Below are 19,291 nucleotides of genomic sequence, written 5' to 3' on the forward strand. Positions count from 1 at the left end.
AACATTTTTATCAGGCCATGATTTTGCATGATTTAAAAGTGTATTATAACTTAACAAGTCGGAGAGAGTAATATACATGTATTTACAAAATGACCCCATGAAAATTCACTAGCCAGTCGGGCCAGTGACAGTGGAGATTTACTGGCCTGACTGGGTTTTTACTAGCCACGGGCTAGCGGGCCAGTGGCTATTTCGAACACTGATTGCAGTCATGCATGTTGCGTCGTGGGGGTAACAGTTATATTTGTTTACTGTGTGTGAGTGGATATGGTGAGCGGTAGTCCATCTGCGCATAGACCGGAAACTGGAGGAAATGGAACTGAGAGTACTATAAGAGGAGCAAATCTGTAGTCGAGAAACATCGCCCTCGCCCTCGTTTCATCACAACGTCGCACATCAGTGACCTAGAAACGTGTAAGTAATGTTACAAACATACATCTACATACTTCGACAACAATACATTTTGGCTATTCGGCGCGCTTTAAACAATATGTTTTATCCCTTAATGACAATGCGACAACATTTTTAAGGTCAAAATATGTCGCTTTTAGCGCCATCTAAAATGTGCCCAAAAGCGTTAAATGCGCGACAACGCGATATAGTTTCGATTTGTCGCCTTTTTGTGGAATAGAAAATCTTATTCAAAGCCGACAGATAATGCTTCGTGTTATCGCATTTTGACACCTTTTGCCTGTTTATGTCCGACAACGCAGCAATGTCCATTCTAGGATTTCATAGGAAGTCGTGATATTCAATTAATTCAGTCATTGCTCGGCAGGATGTTTATCAAGTTTACGACAATCCTCGGTATTTCGCCATCACTGTTGTATGTGTCGACACATCCGTCCAACTGACTCGATGGCCCCATACTATAGTATATGTATATGATCTATTGTATAACTGTAAACCTGTTCCAACTATATGCATGTAAAAGCTTCTTTTAAATAAACAAATTACATGTACTTATATTTATCTAGTTTGCTCTTCTTGAATTAGAATATATAGTACCATACTTCCCCTAGTCATACATGTCTGTAGTTTGGTGATGTCTGTCCACATCATCATATCAGACAAAGAATAATTAAGATTTGAATATTAAATACTGTAAAGGGGATTAAGCTAAGAACAAAAAAACAACAGATTCAATACTTTTTAATATAACATCGAGCAAAATGTCTTCTCATTTCTGTTTTAGTGATTAAATGTTTTATAAACCTGTCTGCCACATCGTGTTAACTTTAACTTGCCCATCTAAACCTTTGACATAAACCTGCAAAGTTTATCTTGTAAACCCAACCTATAGCTGCCAGCTTTTGTCCTGTAATGAAACCTGATTTTAAATTGTCCACCTTGAGGTGTACTCAACCCCGATTTAAAGCTTTACATCCTCCGGTGTACCCCAGCCTGGCTTATAACTATCCACCTTGAGGTGTACTCAACCCCGAATTAATGCTTTACACCATCCGGTGTATTCCAGCCTGGCTTATAGCTATCCACCCTGTGTCAACCATCTGCCCTACTCAACCATCTGCCCTGTTTCTGGTGTAAGCTCGCCTTGTGGTGTACTCAACCCTGTCATCTCGACCTCGTTACGGAGAAAAGATAAACTGCGTGTTTAAAAGGAATGACAAGAACCAATGCTGTCTAATAAAACTTCTAACCCAATAGCAAGGGGGGGGCTGGGAATCTGTATATATGTTGTACTCAAACCACGTTAACAAATACCTTCAAATGGCTATAGTTCAGCTGTGTCGCTAATCACACTTGGTAAGTATAGCAGCTCACAGACATCCAGTACACTCCCCCTTTAACTTGTCTTAAGTAGTATACAAGTTGTTACACTTATGTCTCTCTTCCAGAAAGATGGCTGGATCATGGTTTAGACGGGGCGTGGACCGCGACTGGGTGGATTCTGTTAATGGCTTCTGGTCAGTTCTGTTACTGGCCGGCTGCGCACTCGGCGCTTTCGCCGTCAGGTTCGTCCAACCCATCAACTGCATGGATTTACATCAAAAGGAATACAGTGAGGGCCTGTGCCTCACCTCAGAGGACAACCTGTACATCGAGGGGATGAATCCTGAAAATCACAAGTTGGTGTCGTATCATCTCTGGGTACCTTTGATCCTGCTTATCCAGGCTCTTTGTTTCAAGATCCCTGGATCCATATGGAATGCTTCAAGGGGAGTGTTTTCGCTCAACATGGACGAGACGGTGGCCAGTCTGGAGAAGGTCCAGCAAGCCAAGGAAGAGGTTCGCCGGTCTACACTCAGAGACACTGCAGTGGTATACAGCACCCTTCTTGGAAGCAACAAAATCATCTCAGGCGTGTTCTACATCATTGTGAAGGGACTATCCTTAGCCAACCTTGTTGGACAGTTCCTATTTCTGACTGTATACTTTAGTCCCGTGTTAACGTTCAAGCCAAGACCTCCTGAAAGCTTCACTTCAGTAAATCCATTCCTAACAAGAAGTGTTCGCTGTAGATACACGCTCAGGAGACTGCAAAACACCCAAACAATGGAAGTGGAGTGTAGGCTGCAAATCAACGAAATCTATGAGAAGATGTTTGCGTTCTTGTGGTTCTGGGTCCTCTTCCTCACTGTTCTCACGTTCATCAACCTCTTAGTCTGGCTCGCCTACCTCCTCCTGCCGTTCTTCAGAAACAACAGGATCTCTGTCCACATCGCTGCCTTCACTGGATGTCCCACAAACGACCCCGCACTAGCGCGCTTTATCAGCAGCTTCCTTGGACTTGACGGTGTTCTGATGTTGACGATGATCTCCCGGAACTCCAGCGAGATGGTGGCGGCTGGATTTGCTCACAGTCTCTTCCAGGTGTTTCGGGAGCAGGATCAGACGTCCTGTGTGCAGAGAGGTCCGTACGGACAAGGCCCCACACTTACAGGGGAGATGCCACTCCCCTCATCTCACGGAGCAACCAGTTCAGTCATGACGTCTGGATCCAACTTACAGTCTGAGGGCATACCCATGACTACACTGGGCCCATACAACGTTACATGTCCAAAGAAACCGCTTCTGCAAGAAAATGGCGAAAACTGACAGTCAAAATCAAAACCATTACACTGTCAGAGTCTTATGGTCCTATATAGGCGCAAAGAATAGGATGATGTAACCTTACTTCAGACCTTTCATACCATTTTTCATTATTTCTATAAATCGATTTCCTTTCTTGTTCTCTCCGTATTTTGTGTCTTTTCAGTTATTATCTATTATTGTTATTTTTATTAGTTGTTGCTGTTCTTTCTTTTGTTTTGCTCAAGAAGGTATAAAGTGCCTAATGCAACAATAAAACAATATTGAATATAGATAATTATGTTTTATAATTAGTGCTTGATGGCAACGGGTCTTTTTGTGCATGTTTACATGCAAACAGTATAAAATACAACACAAACATGACTTGTTTGGGTTTTAAATAATAGTAGTTTTAACAAATTGGACTTCAAAGTTGTATGTTTTGTTCTGACAGCTGAGACATGATACAGGAAATATTTTGGTATTGATAGTAGGCTCTTGTGATGATTGTCGTTTCTTAACCTTAAAACTATTTTGAAAGATGTAAAACATAGGCTTTATGAATCTTTGTCTAAGATTTGCCACAAGCTGGATTCGTTTTCGATATAATTTAAGCAACATTTACCATTCTCGCGACCAATTTTAAAATGTCGACCACGTTCAATCTCTAAATTGTTAGAAGTAAGCGAAAAAGAAACAATGTGGACCTTAATTTATCTACAGTAATGTTACTAAAATAGCTACCACATGAATCATAGGCTATAAACAGTACATAATACGCCATATAAATGGGGACTTTCGGACAAATCGTGGTGCCAGAGTGTAAAAGGTTGTCTTTAAGCGGTCACGAAACGTTTCAAAATACAGAACTGCCAGATATCATCAAATCCTAAGTTTCCTTGCCCAATTTACGAGACCTCGCTCGTTGTCAAAACGCAAGATGTTTTAGGTAAACGAGATTCCCATGTGTAATGGTGGCTGGGGAGTAAACCAAACATGAAATGGGTGTTCCGTGATACCTCATACTGGTATTACAGCTGGGTTGTGGACCCAACGTTTGAAGTGCTTCGGGGACTGGTTCCTGCCGAGAAATGTTTCGATATGCTATACTCTACTCCTACACTTAAGTGTATATGTCTTTGATTGGCATTTATAAGTGGTACACATCAGGAAGATAGTTTTATGGATGTCAATTTCTGTATTGTGAGGAACACACAAGGATATACTCCGAAACGTTTGTTCCTCATAACAAACAAGTTGACATCCATAAAACCCTCTTCCAAGTGTTTGTTTTCTGTGCGACAGGTGAGATACAGTAATTCTCCTTTTCTACATTATGCTGAACATGCAATGATTTGTATACTTCCGGAATATTGGATTTTGTGCATGTTTGTTCCTATCCATGTAATTGGAGATTTTGTCTTGAAGTCATAATAAAACATATCAGTGTTATATTGTGTCTTGTCTCAATCAGTCAGCCGGATGTATTTGGGTCAAATTAAATTGCAAGCTATTCCTGTGTTGTGTTCTTAAATATTCAGTCAGTCAGAAGTATTGAAACTTTCAATGTTTTTGAAACCTTACAGTAATTTTGAAAACAATATTAATGAAAGTCAACTTACTAACTTTATACTTGCATTGCTGTTGGTCTCCGTTTCAGAGTCGCCAAATATCGCTCATTAAAATAACATTATCTACACTAAAGGGAAGAAATAAAGCAGGGATTTCTTATAATCACACAAATTCTCAGATCACCTGGAGATACTAGCATGTATTTCTGTTCGTTCCATGTTTTACGGACGCTTCATACACTATCACGAACTCAAAGATGTCTGGGCGGGAAATGTAATCTAAGGGAAGTAACTGCGATTATCACACTTCTGACAACGAAAAGAACAGTTGTAATTCAACATCAAAGCAGTCCGTGCCTCTCCCTAGGGGCAAATAATTCTCTGTACAAATTATGTACAGGCATGTATTAAATATGTCTATACAGTACACCCTGGTTATAATGCCGCCGTTTGTCCAGGAGAAAATATGGCATTATATCCGGGGTGGCATTATAACCAGGGAATTATATCCAGGTTGCACTTTATATTTGTACCCCGCTTGTCCGTGTTGTTTCCTGACAACTACTCTGCCAATTTCAACAAATCGCATACAAATGCTTAGTCATTATTTTCCCTACAGCCTTGCCCTCTCCGCAATGCTAAAGACCCAAATGAAGCAAGTCTAGATTTCCACAGGTTCTCTGGTCTCCCTGGGCTCCTTTCCAATTTAAATGGGTTTATTTTGTTACAGTCAAAATTATATATATTCAGAGACTAAGCGTTAGTGCTTGATGGTACCTGATGCTAAGATGGCTCCCGGATAACTACAGTTTGAGGATAGTGTTTGGTATGGTTTGCTATTTAACGCCATACTCAGTTATTTTCCATTTATATCATGATGGCCTGTATCATGTTCATGACAACTCAGTGTTGCCCAATCAATCAGGTTAATAATAAACATCGATCGGTACAAATGGCACGAGGTTAGTTGGGCTTATCGCCGCTTCGAACAGTATTCCAGTTATGAGTGAGTGAGTTTAGTTTTACGCCGCACTCAGCAACATTCCAGCTGTATGGCGGCGGTCTGCGTAATTGGGATACGATGACATGTGTCAAACAAGTCCGCGAGCCTGACCAGATCCCGTAAGTCGTCTCTTACAAGCATGGGTTTACTGCAGATCAATTCTAACCCGGATCTTCGTGGGTGTATTCCAGTTATATCACAACGTAATAGCTATAGTGTGGAAAAAAGGCTTGACGTGAAACGTTTAGAGATAAATAACATAACATATAGCATCCAACGCTTTCATGGATTTACAAGCTGAGTAAACCACAACCATTTGTATCTTCAGTATGACTCTGGGAAAGGTTGAGTAACATCCATTGAGTTTGACTTGTCCTATGTGTTCTAGTGCTTTTTCGTGTGAACAGATGGGTTTTTAGACAACATTGACGTGTCAGGCTGCTGACAATAGAAAATTACCCATTAACGGTCCACCAAAATAACTTCATTCTAATATACGTGTAACTACATGGCTGTCTTCGACTCTATGACACATGATGCCAAGTAAGGGCAAGAGTAGCGGGTCCGGGATGGTGTACATCTGGCGGGCAGTTCTATTTGAATGTTACGCCATGCTCTGAGCCCATGGAGTGGACCGGGTCTGTTTGCCTTGTGTTCATGTAATTCACACAAGATCTTATAACGACATAGGTTCTGAAGTGTGTTTAACTGAAGACTAACTCATATACTAAGCCTTTGTGCACTGACTATATGGAAATCACTTGATTTAGACCTGAGTCTTGTTAACATAAAGGAACTAACAGTGGTCCATACTTATCCGTTCCATCTTTCCAATAATCTAGAATATTCCTTACATAATATATACATTATGAGAAATAGTCTGCATCCATATCTTTGTCAAAGTGGCTGAGTATGAGTTTATGAATATTCACGTTATCATGTTGTACAATACACGAGAAAGGGTTACAAATGATCACTACCTCCCTACCCTATCTCCCCAGAACAAAATGGGTGCCTCCCCACCCCATCCTCCCTTAAAATCATCATCATCATCATCATCACCACCACCTTTTAATCTTCTTACCGTCGTGCAGTTAAGATGAACCAGCTAGGTACTGCTTTAGACTGCTGCCCACATCACACTACCTCCATCGAATAGGTCGCCTTACTGTATGCTGTTTAGTGCTAACCGTTAATAATAATAATAATAATAAAAATAATAATAATAATAATGATGATGATGATGTAGTTCTGTATCCCGCTAGATACACTCGTGTATGCTCAAAGCGGCACATAGTTCAAAGGTCATGGTGTTCACGGAATAGGAAGGTCTTTAGTCGTGATCTGAAAGAGTCATATGAAGGAGAGAAGTTTTGTTTAGAGGCAGTGTGTCCCAGAACCTTGGGGAATATACACAGAACGACTTATCACCGAAGCTTGGGAAGTTATACTGAGGAACTGACAGAAGGCGGAGCTTATCTGAGCGCCGTGAACGTTGGGACTGGTGGTGTTTGAGTAGACAGGATAGATATGCTGGAGCCAATCCATGGTAGCACTTGTACGTCAGGCACACAACTATGAATTTCAGTCCGACGGTGTAGTGATTGTAGTACTGGTGTGGTGGGCGAGAATTTGGACACTATTGCCACCATCCGTGCTGCAGTGTTCTGTACTTTCTGGAGCCTTTGTAGTAATGTTTTTTTGATTCCAAGGAGGAGGCTATTGGCTTAGTCTAGCCGTGAAAGGACAAGGGATTGGCCCAAGGTTGGTGTGGCTTCAGTGGTTAGAAGATGCCGGATCTGGCCGATGCATCTCAAGTGAAAGTAGCTTGTCCTTCAGAGTGAGTGAGTTTAATTTTACGCCGCACTCAGCAATATTCCAGCTATTATGGCGAGCCTGGACCAGACAATCCACTGATCAATGCATGAGCATAGATCTACGCAATTGGGAACCGATGACATGTGTCAACCAATTCAGCGAGCCTGACCATCCGATCCCGTTGGTCGCCTCTTACGACAAGCATGGGTTACTGAAGATCGGTATTCTAATCCGGACCTTCACGGGTCTCCTGCAGAAACTGTCTACATGCTTGTCCATGATGAGCTGTGAGTCTAAATAGACACCAAGACCGTTCACCGCGAGACACCCAACACATTCGTATATCAACAAACTTTCGATTAGCTGATAAGGTATTTTTGATTTGCAAATGGATGAGATTGGTCAATATTAAACAAAGTCACCTTCTATAAACCAGGTTCAGTCCGTTGCTGTTCATTACCACAGGAAGACCTCACCTGCCGTGACACATCATCTGTTTCCTTGCACATTCACCAATTCCACAGTGTTTGTTACGGTTTCCATTCCATCTGGTTGTGTAACCTTCCGTCCTTAATTAATATGGATCCCTTCGAATCGTAGGGTCTGAAGGCAGGTGATAGGACTTCACAATACCGGCATTTCAACAGAACCCAGCGGAGGGAAGGATGCGCCCAAGCTTGCCGAAGGTGGTGGTGGTGGGTTTACCACCACTGCTTGTATCCACCATGGCATGTTGGAGATGGGAAGATTTGTTGTTAATGTTGTTTCCTGCTGCAAGGCAAAAGCCTCACCAGGCGATGTTTTGCTTCTTACTTGGATCTCCACGGATAGAACTACTGCTTGTCTCAAACTCAGCATATTGGAGATTTCAGAATTTGGTCCCCACACCAACTACTGAAAGTGTCAAGCATGGCAAAAACTGCTGGTGAGTGAGTATAGTTTTACCCCACCTTAAGTAATATTCCAGCAATATCATGGCGGGGACACCAGAAATGGGCTTCACACATTGTACCCATGTCGGGAATCGAACCCAGATCTTTAGTATGACGAGCGGACACTTTAACCATTAGGCTACCCCACCACCCCACTACTGCTTGTATCAACCAGGTCATATTGGGGGCATGGGAGGTTGGTTTCCACATCAACTACTGCCAGTGTCCAGGAGGTTGGTGATTGTGTCAGGTTGGTGATTGTGTCAGGTTAGTTTCTACATGCAACATAAAAATTTCAAAAACACAAATCTGATATGAAATATATTTATTTGCACCAGCCATTACAACACCACTGTCGCACTGTGACTCCAGCCTGCCACAGGAAACCACACTCAAACATGGCTAGGCGAGCAGTCTGAAAACAACAAACCCCTTCCCCAACAATCCTTACTGCTCCATCACCTGAAAACATATTGAGGATTTACCAAACACAAAACCATTGACAAATATCAACAGGTGCTTGCTGCCCAACATGGGCAGGCTAGAATACATTCTACTACTTCTTGAATGTGTTTTTGAAAAACATCCCAGTATCTAACCATGTTCAGATACTAAATGGGCTTATATTTGACAGCATATGTGTGTCTGCCTTGTGGTAAGAGGCTGGTTTTGAGTCTTTTTCTCTACATTGTTCTGAAAACTGCCAACAAAAGAATCTTATGAAAAACTTCTTATTTATTTTTGTATCCGTCTGATACAATTAATGACTTCAAGACCTACATATGTAGAAACCAGATTGTATCGTCAGACTGTATCCGTGTATCTCCAGCCATGTTGTACATATTTCAAGCAGTGGTTGTAAGCATTTGAAGCTCACAGTCATTCATCAGACAAATGACGGGTGGGAGACTTGAAATGGGGCCTCCTGCACCCTGGACAAGTCCCCTGAGACCAGGCTGTGATGGGTGATGGGAATCTTCCCATAGATTTGATGATACACACACATGCACTCAGGAGGTCACATTATTCGGAAGTACAGCGGAGGACTGGGGACCGACCACCTTATATTCTGGGGGCCAGGGATTATGTTTTGACATAAAATATGTTTGCGAGAAATGTTGCATGTCCAGTGAACATTCTAGTGAACTCTCGCATGAATGGGTTAATTGTGTGTGTCAAACCAGGGAACAAATTATTATTATTTTGGGGTTTTCCACAGATTCCCTACTGAGTGTGGGTTATACTGTGAGGTGTACACATGCAGGTCCCATTACAGTTTGCTGCCATGTACTGTGATCACAGAGTCGACATTAATGTAGTGTTCCCTAAACATGCTGAACTGCTGAAATGATTCCATTCTAGCTGAATGAATGAATACTACTTTAAAATAACAGTACATGTTCTCACTTCAGCATCTTAATGAAAACATATTCTGTGGAGACCATTTGTGGGTGAGAATAACACTGATTATAACATTTGATATGCTTAAACAAAACATATAAAGCTTGGTCAAGTTTGGAAAGCACAGGTACGAACAACAGCGATTAACTGATAAACAAGAGCAGATTCTTAAATAACAACACCAGCTAACACACACACAACAGCAGGTTATACCAACAGCTGTTTTGACTGATACACAAAAAGCAGGTTTAAACATAACACAACATCAGTTAACTGTTACACACAACGTCAACTTGTAAATAGTGAAACGAAAAATCATTAAAGATAAAACAAGGAGAAAGTAATGCCACAACAAGGTTGTCTCGTCATATTTCTTCTGTATTGACAAATGTGGGATTGGAATGACAACACAAATTCTTTCTAAAGCATGGAAATATATTTTCTTCACACAGTCATAACCTCCATCAAGCAGAACAGATCATGCGACAGTACACTATACATAACTGTAAATAATCCAGATTTTGCGAACAAGAAAAAATATTCAGTACAAATGTTACACTTTCATGAAAGCATTTTCCAGGTTGTTATTGGTCAGAAAAAAAAAGAAAAAAAAGGATTACATATCCAAGCTTTTTTTCCTGGATCAGTTTTGCTGATTGGATGTTTTGCACATTGTGGTACTGTAACAACCGGAGTTACCTCCCCTTAGCTTAACCATCAAGACTGCCGTGAGTAGAATTTTCAACATTTCAATGATCAAGTAATTCCTATGCTGGGCTTAAATGTAAACAGGTATGATATATTCCTGAACAAAGAAATGATCATGCAACATTAGCTTCTTAAAATGTATCAGAAAGAAGAATATTCTCAAAATCTTGATTACATTTGAAACATGTTATTGACTTTTCACAATAAAAACAAAGACATTTATCACAATAAAACAATCTGATCCCATCAGTGAGCATACAAGGCAAGCTAGTGCACTACATATCCAGGTCAGACAACATTGTGTGTGGAAACAAAATATTTCTGTTTTAAAGAATATATTCAAAAGCCCTCTAACAGTGGCCATATTCATCTCGCACCGGGACAACTCAGATACAAAGTACAAATGGTCGGGTCTTATATTTCTTCAGCGTTTAATCATCTCAGTACAGAAACAACTAAAGAACTTCTCTAAGTGTACCATGCCTCATTTTCATTCCTTAAGAAACACCTCCACAGACTTCTTCCCAATGGCGCATGGAGAACAAGAGTGTGGACCGACAATTCAACACTAGGAAACCATTACATGATTTTCCCCAGTATATAAAAATAAAATAACTTGCAATTTCAACAGACAAGCTGCTGATGGGTGTTATCTTTTAAAGGTATTAGCAACATAATCTCGTTGTTATCATGGTAATAAGTTAAAGTAGCCATACAGTAGACAGGAACCGTTCAAGAGCTGCAAGGGTAGGTTCAAGAAAAAGACTCCTCAGAACTAAGAAAGTTTACAGTAACATACAGCATATGCAGTTGCCATGACAACATGGAAACTCTCTTACATCATTATTCTCTGAGATTACTAACTGGGTAAATAAGGGAAGGCCAGAGCACTTCATGATGCCAATAACTTAACAAAACAACATAATGTTCAGATCTAACTAAAGCTCCATCACTTTGTGTGACTTGCATCATGTAGTCAACGAGTAAGTAGTCAAACACTAGAGATTCAAGCAATGAGGAACAGGTAACAAATTGAACATATTCTTTACTCCAAAGTGGGTTGAATTCCTTCATTCAGTGTACTATGAACCTGAGAGTAACTGGTTGTGTATTACACTCCCATCTGGCAGTGTTACCATCGGGCAGTGTTACCATCTGGCAGTGTTAATTAGGCTGCACACAAGAGCAATCATAATGCTGCACACAACATTTGCAGAAAACTTTCACCACTTCAGGATTGATTGGGTTTTGGACATAGGGAACGCTGTTTGCTGAATTTCCAGGTACTTATCAATCACAGACATTTGAACTGTTGATCAAGAACATTAATGGTTTCCAGAGAAATACCTAAAATATGTAGGTGATGTTCAAAGATTATGAAATCTTTATCAATTTTGTGAATTGTGGGTGAGTGGTACACCACATGACCCAGTGATGGTCAAGATGTTGAAGAAGTTTGTCCCAGTATCGAGTTGGGTGTGATGCCATATCAACAGTATTCGAGGTATATCACAGCGTGTCAGCTTCATAAGGGAGGAAAGCCCGAAGTGATGTAGGTCACAGAATTATCCACGTAAGTGTAACCCACTGCCATGATGCTGACAAACCTAGCAACATAATCACAAGAAACTGGGATTTTGAATCCATATTCACAGGTTCCTGGTGTGTCCAAGGGATGCAACTCTGTATAGCACTTTGTTGCAAAATGACTGGGTCATACCTACCTATGTAACAAAGATCAGGAACAACAAAATATTAGGGTTGTTTGAGATAGACATGTGTTATCTTCATGCTTACAAACACCTTCATGATTAAAGATTTATCAAAAGTCACAATGGCCTCAATCATCCTAGAGAATGTTTCATGACACAGAAATTCTGAAAGTTATACATCTCTAAAAGGATTTAACCCTCCCATGCACAGCTAATGCTGGACATAAAAACTCCAGCTGACAGTATCTGTCAAAAATCTGCCTTAAGGAAGAACCTTTGGGTTCTTGGAAATACATATTGATATAATTAAACTCAACAAACACTACCTCACTAAGTCAATCAAGCCTGAGAGAATGAATCAAGTGTTTGACATGAACAAATAATGTGAAAACTAAATCAAAATGTCTTGTCACCTCTGCATCATAAAAAATCATCTTGTCCTCATGCATTGAAGAAACTTATACATCAATCTGTAGTGGGGTAAAATATCATCTTGTCCTCATTTTTTTAAGAAACGTATACATCAATCTGTAGTGGAAAACACAGGACCCAACAATGTCCTTATTGCTGTCATATTTCTTACATTAATCTAGCTTCCTGTCACAATGTCACTAATTTATCCTACAAATCTGCCATCTGTGAGTTCCAGCATCTTGTCTGTAACGACAGACATGAGTGAAGGTGCCAGCCATGCAGAGGTTACAGCCTAGCAATAAGCAGCACTGCCAGAAGCAACAAGCTTTAGTCTGTACCAGTCGTAATGCTCACAGTCTTCACCAGGCATAACTCACAAGCTGACAGGCATACACACGATAAACTTTATCAAGGATATTCTGAAATAAAAATATGTGGACTTTTTCAGATCTGTCATTTATCGTAATCACGAGGACCACTTAACAATTCATGGTTTTGATTGACATATAGCTTGTTTCTCTGTTGTTCTCCTGAAACCCAAACCACAACTATCATAAAACATTCTTACCATCCACACCATTGTCAGAGTACAAAAATAGAGATTTGCAGCAAGATAAGCGCGTCCAGATCCTCAACACTTAAGTTTCCTGATCGTCAAATGTTGATGAGCCTTCCAGAAAGTGTCTTATCATCACCAGGAGAGTTATCGGTCATCAAACCCGGGCATGGGAAAGGTCTTGGCAAAGTCGTTCACCTCCGACTTCAGTGTTTGCATTTTCTCTACGGTGGCAGAATCCTTCACCAAAAATTCCTTGAAGTCCTTCAACTTTTCTGAAGCCATAAAGAAATATGCTGTTTATTTATTTGTTTAAAAATAGTCATATTCAAATCTGAAATGGGTAACAGAACCTGTGTTATCATAAAACCTATTTATCAATTTTGATAATTGATAGGCCTAAATACATGATACAATAATAATATGGGTGATATTAAACAATCATTTTCGCTTCTTAAAAGCAACATGAATGAATGCCATTAATTTTGAAAACACAGAGTGTGAAGTTGTTGACATAAGTTTAGAGAACATCTGTACTGATGGGTTCCTGATCACATAACTTGGTAGAATATAGCTTTTCTGATGGTGTCAAGGGAAGGCCATATCAAAGTAAAATGATAGAGATCTTCGATTTCATATCGATCACATTGTGGACAGATACGTTGCTCACAGGGCATATTTGATATTCGGCCTTTGTCAATCTGTAGACTTGTATGTCCAACTCTTGCAAGAGCAAACTGGCGCTCAAAAGATCGAAGTGAAGAGTCTAATAAGTATTCTTCAGCATCAAGAGTTGTTTTGTATGTTAAGTATGTATCATATCTGGTAAAAAGTTCATGCCACTATTGAGAACTGATATCTTTTAAACGCTGTTTAAAGTCCTAAACAAAATATTCCGTAATACCAACATCTTGTGAAGCCCAAGCATATCCCATGTTCTAACGGTCGAACACCATGTATGTCAATTCCACATTGTCCAGATTATACAACATGTCATATGCCTTGCATGGTAGTCGATGACAGAGATGAAGGAGTCTGATCAGTACTTGATGCATCTGACAATATTCCAGAGGACACCAGAAATGGGCTTACATTGGTGGATTAAAGGTATTCACAGCCAGTTCCACGCGTTTACACAATATCAATGGCTGAGGACACAGAGTAGAAATAGTCAAAGGTGTCCACAAGGCTTAGCTCTGTGTGTATTGTTCTCAATTGGTCATGTGTGTGTCCACATATTTCACTTCTGTATAACAGAATAGGCTTTATTTTGGTGTCGAATATTTTGAAATAGATCTTGAATGGTAACTTTCCATATGTCCACATTATACGTTGCAAGGTGAAGAACGGACTGGCGCAGAGACAGGGTTGGTGTTAGCATGATCCCTAGATATTTGTAACTTGACACAGCCTCGATCTCTTTGCCGTTGTAAAACCATTATTCACAACATCTAAGGATTCCCGCTTTTCTAAAGACGACAACCTTTGTCTTCTGTAGGTTAACTGACAGGCCCCATGTTTCACAGAATGTAGACAGAATGTTGAGCTGTTGCTGGAGACCTTGACCCTGTCAGACATCAGGATTACGTCGTCAGCAAACAACAGTAGAAATAGTTGGTATAGATCTGGGTATAGCTGTATTCCACCTTTGCACTCCTGTAATATCATATCAGCGAGTCCATTTATGAACAGAGAGAAAAGGACCGGACTATGAACACATCCTTGTTTGAGACCAACTGGACAATCAAAGACTTGCGTGTATGATCCTCCACTACATCTAACAGAAGCTGACACTCCTGAATACATATATTCGAAAATGTGAAGCATTTTTCCACTCAGGTTGATGTTTGGAAGTACGTCCATCTGTTTTGTTCTATTGATAGAATCAAATGCTTTGCTAAAGTCAATTAGAGCAACATATAAGCAACCTTTTCTAAACCTGAATACCTAGTGCCTGTGGTATAGTTCATCAGTGACGGGCCTTGGTTGCCACTGTGACTTACTTGTCTGTTTCTGCGCCTCAAGTCCGATGTGAACGCCTCTGTCAAGGAACTCAACGACAGTGCGGAAGTCGTCCTCCTTGAAACCTCGTGTTGACAGAGCTGGAGCACCTAGAATATCACGATGGAACGAGTGAGTGAGTTGTGTTTCACACCAATTATATTCCTGCAGTATCATGATGGGCACAGATGTTTCACAGAGTGCACCCATGTTGGGTTTCAAACCTGGACCTTTGACAGGCAAATGTATCAACCACAAGGCTATCCCAGCATCCTGTCAGGTGGGAGGAGTCCAGTATATCTGTGTAATCAGGAACTCACTCAACTGTCCAACCAAGCTTGTCTATACTGGGTCTTTGTAACATATTTATCATGTCTCTCAAGACAAATTCAATCAGGTCCTACAAATCAATCATAGCAAGTCTGCTGACAACTTAGTCCAATAGTTAACAACATAAAGATGTTGTTTCTATTTCATAATAGCACAATCAGTGCTGTGAACAGGGGTGTAGACGGCTGGTTTAAGACCACTCTGTTGAAGGAATGTGTGATAGGTGAGGTGAGGTGATTGTGTTTTACCTCATGAGAATGCATTCAGTCACACAAGAAATGGTACAATGTATGTCGCTGCTGCTTGTATAGCCCAGACTTCAGCTGGTTTTAAGTGCTAGCCCACTGGTGCTGATTTGTCTCTTGAAGCATGAATACCCCACTGCAGACACATTACACTGACTCGAAATAATCCCCCTAGTTCAACCCATTAATGCCGAAACCCAGGCAGGGACCAACAAGTACCATATTTTAACGCTGGATGCAGTCTCCCAGATCGAACTCACGACCTTCGGCTCTCTTGTCACCTAACACAGGTGTTCCACGAAGAGCGGGCACATCTAAACCCAGCTCCAGAGTGTATACACCTCATGAGAATGCATAGTGACACAAGCAGGGTACAATGGAAGCTGTGCTGTGGATGGTCCAGCACAGATGTTCTTGTCAACAGGGACACATCTAAACCCAGCTCCACAACCCCTCCCCTTACCTAGGCACAGTCTCCCAGGGGTCATGGCTCTCTTGTCCCCAGCACAGGTGTTCTTGTCAACAGAGGCACATCTAAACCCAGCTCCAACACCCTCCCCTTACCTAGGCGCAGTCCCCCAGGGGTCATGGCTCTCTTGTCCCCAGCACAGGTGTTCTTGTCAACAGAGGCACATCTAAACCCAGCTCCAACACCCTCCCCTTACCTAGGCGCAGTCCCCCAGGGGTCATGGCTTTCTTTTCCCCAGCACAGATGTTCTTGTCAACAGAGGCACATCTAAACCCAGCTCCAACACCCTCCCCTTACCTAGACGCAGTCCCCCAGGGGTCATGGCGCTCTTGTCCCCAGCACAGGTGTTCTTGTTGACGGTGATGTAGCACATTTCCAGAACACGCTCTATGCGGGCACCATCTGTGCCCTTGGGACGGAGGTCAACCAGGACTAAGTGGTTGTCTGTGCCCCCTGGAACAATAGACACATTCAGACCAACAATCAGTGAGACGCAACCATCTTTAATACACAATCAGACAAGTGATTGCCACTAATATGGCAATGTCCCCCGCCACTAAAGAATGGAATATTTATGACATATTTACTACTTTTTATTTTTTAGTCACATACAAGATGCCTGAAATCACTGGTGTCTGCATTATCACCCAATGTAGGCTGTCGACATAATTGAAGACATTGGGTGCAACAGTCCATTAGATTTCGCGTTAACAAGAGTTTGAAAAGTGGTCAAAGTGTTGTGGTGACCTTGAAGATAAGGTCAAGGTCACTCAAATCAAGTGGTGTCTGCGTAATCCCCCAATGTAGTCTGTCACCAAATTTGAAGACATTGGATACAACAGTTCATGAGATATCATGTTAATAACAGTTTGAAAAGTTTGAAAATAAAGCCAAGGTCACCCAAGTCGACTGGTGTCTGCGTAATCCCCCAATGTAGGCTGTCACCAAGTTTGAAGCCATTGGGTACAACAGTTCATGAGATATCACGTTAACAAGAATCGCGACGTATGTACAGACGGACGGACGGACGGATGCCACGGAATACATAGTCCCCCGTTCCGCATTGCGGTGAGGACAACAATCAAGCGTCACAACCATCCTGAATACAACATCAGAGAATCAAAATGACACACAATCAGATTACATTCAAACAAACAATCTAACTCATCTATCTAAGAGGTAGCTTCACAACAATACTTCCGTAAACAGACATCCCACATTGACAGGCAGGATGAATACTCAAACTAGGATTTCCATGAACATTAGAGTTAGTTAGAGAAACAGTTACTGCATACAGTTCGGTGCTCAAAGACAGACAAACCAGTACATAAGAGAACACATACACAACAAACCATACTGACAACATGCCACCAGATAAGTGACAAAGCCGCCACCTCCAACTTCCTAGCCTCAGACAAGTGATAGCGTCTATAACAACGCATGTCCCCACAAGGCACAACAAGGGAGAGAGAACTCACCTGACACAACTTTATAGCCATGTTTCATCAGGGCATCACTCATGGCCTTGGCGTTCTTCAGCACCTGTGCCTGGTATTCCCTGAACTCCGGGAGATGCTGCCTGGAGATGGAACATAGTTAGGTGAGAAGGGATGCAGCCATGTTGTATCAACACTTATCACTTACAGCCTGACACATCAAACATTTGGTGAAGACTGGACGTTGAAATGTCACTACATGTGTGGAGATGTTCATCATCAAAAAATCATGAATACATGTTAGTTTAGTGGTGTTCAACACAAATCCTGTTGAATGACAGTCGCCTAATGGAGTCGAGTGTGGATTGGAAGACAAGGCTACATGAGTGTAGCAGGAACAGCTGTTTGATACTGGAGTGAGTGAATGAATATTGTATAATGCCATAATTTGGCTGTGGCAAAGTAGCCCTGCCAAGACAGCTAGGGTGCATGATTGCTGTCATGTAGCAGTCAGGAAATTATGTGCAGGGATTTGAACCACAGACACCAAACTGACAAGGCAAGGATCATCTGTGGGGTGACTCCATGATATGTTACATATATACTTCAAATTCAACCTCAACATGCTCAGACCCATTGGGTGCATTGGGTGCCATAAAACTTCCTAATTCCATGCTTGGATTCAGACCACAGACCTTCTGGTGCAAAGTTGAACACCTTGTCCATATGACCAAAGAGGTGAACCCTGTAGCAAACTGACATGGTAAGCATTTCATCTACAGTAGGATTACCTCTTTGAGAGCGATGGCAACCCCAGCGATCTGATGTTCGTGTGGTCCTCCCTGTAGTGCTGGGAACACGGCCCCGTTGATCCGCTTGTCCAAGTCCCAGAGTATCTCCTTCCCCGTCTTCTTGTCCACCCCCTTCACCCCCTTCCGGTAGAAGATGATGCCGGACCTGCAACACACGGTCCTTGTACTTCACCTGCTTACACCCTATATACCCTGCCTACACCCTATATACCCCACCTACACCCTATATACCCTGCCTACACCCTATATACCCTGCCTACACCCTATATACCCTGCCTACATCCTATATACCCTGCCTACACCCTATATACCCTGCCTACACCTCTATATACCCTGCCTACACCCTATATACCCTGCCTACTTCCTATATACCCTGCCTACATCCTATATACCCTGCCTACATCCCATATACCCTGCCTACACCCTTTATACCCTGCCTACACCCTATATGAACTGCCTACATCCCATATACCCTGCCTACACCCTTTATACCCTGCCTACTCTCTATATACCTGCCTACACAATATATACCCTGCCTACTCTCTATATACCTTGCGTACATCTATATACCCTGCCTACATCCTATATACCCTGCCTACATCCTATATACCCTGCCTACACCCTACATATCGTACCTACATCATATATACCTGCCTACACCCTATACACCTACCTACACCCTATATACCTGCCTACACTCTATATACCTGCCTGCACCCTATACACCTGCCTACACCCTATATACCTGCCTACACCCTATATACCCTGCCTACACCTATATACCTGCCTACTCTCTATATTCTCTGCCTACATCCTATATACCCTGTCTACACCCTATATACCCTGCCTA

General features: G+C 41.7%; 2 protein-coding genes across 2 annotated transcripts in view; one reads left to right on the forward strand and one right to left on the reverse strand.

The window, feature by feature from the left end:
- The first annotated feature begins 326 nt into the window (after window positions 1-326).
- On the forward strand, window positions 327-4,482 carry LOC124284701 (innexin-11-like). Its single transcript, XM_046720808.1, has 2 exons — window positions 327-414; window positions 1,860-4,482. Exon 2 carries the CDS (start codon window positions 1,864-1,866, stop codon window positions 3,058-3,060), a length of 1,197 nt encoding a protein of 398 aa, XP_046576764.1. The 5' UTR covers window positions 327-414; window positions 1,860-1,863; the 3' UTR covers window positions 3,061-4,482.
- Window positions 4,483-11,609: 7,127 nt separating this feature from the next.
- LOC124284702 (serine hydroxymethyltransferase, mitochondrial-like) overlaps window positions 11,610-19,291 on the reverse strand; it is a 28,206-nt gene continuing 20,524 nt past the window's right edge. Inside the window, exons 8-13 of the mRNA XM_046720809.1 lie at window positions 18,421-18,586; window positions 17,838-17,840; window positions 17,672-17,768; window positions 16,491-16,646; window positions 15,152-15,259; window positions 11,610-13,423 (exon numbers count right to left, since the gene is read on the reverse strand). Of these exons, the coding sequence (XP_046576765.1) occupies window positions 13,296-13,423; window positions 15,152-15,259; window positions 16,491-16,646; window positions 17,672-17,768; window positions 17,838-17,840; window positions 18,421-18,586 (658 nt within the window). The 3' untranslated portion in view covers window positions 11,610-13,295. The remainder of the gene's footprint in view (window positions 13,424-15,151; window positions 15,260-16,490; window positions 16,647-17,671; window positions 17,769-17,837; window positions 17,841-18,420; window positions 18,587-19,291) is intronic.

This window comes from Haliotis rubra, unplaced genomic scaffold (genome assembly GCF_003918875.1).
Source record: "Haliotis rubra isolate DU_JTF1 unplaced genomic scaffold, ASM391887v1 Scf342, whole genome shotgun sequence".
Classification (NCBI taxonomy): Eukaryota; Metazoa; Mollusca; class Gastropoda; order Lepetellida; family Haliotidae; genus Haliotis; species Haliotis rubra.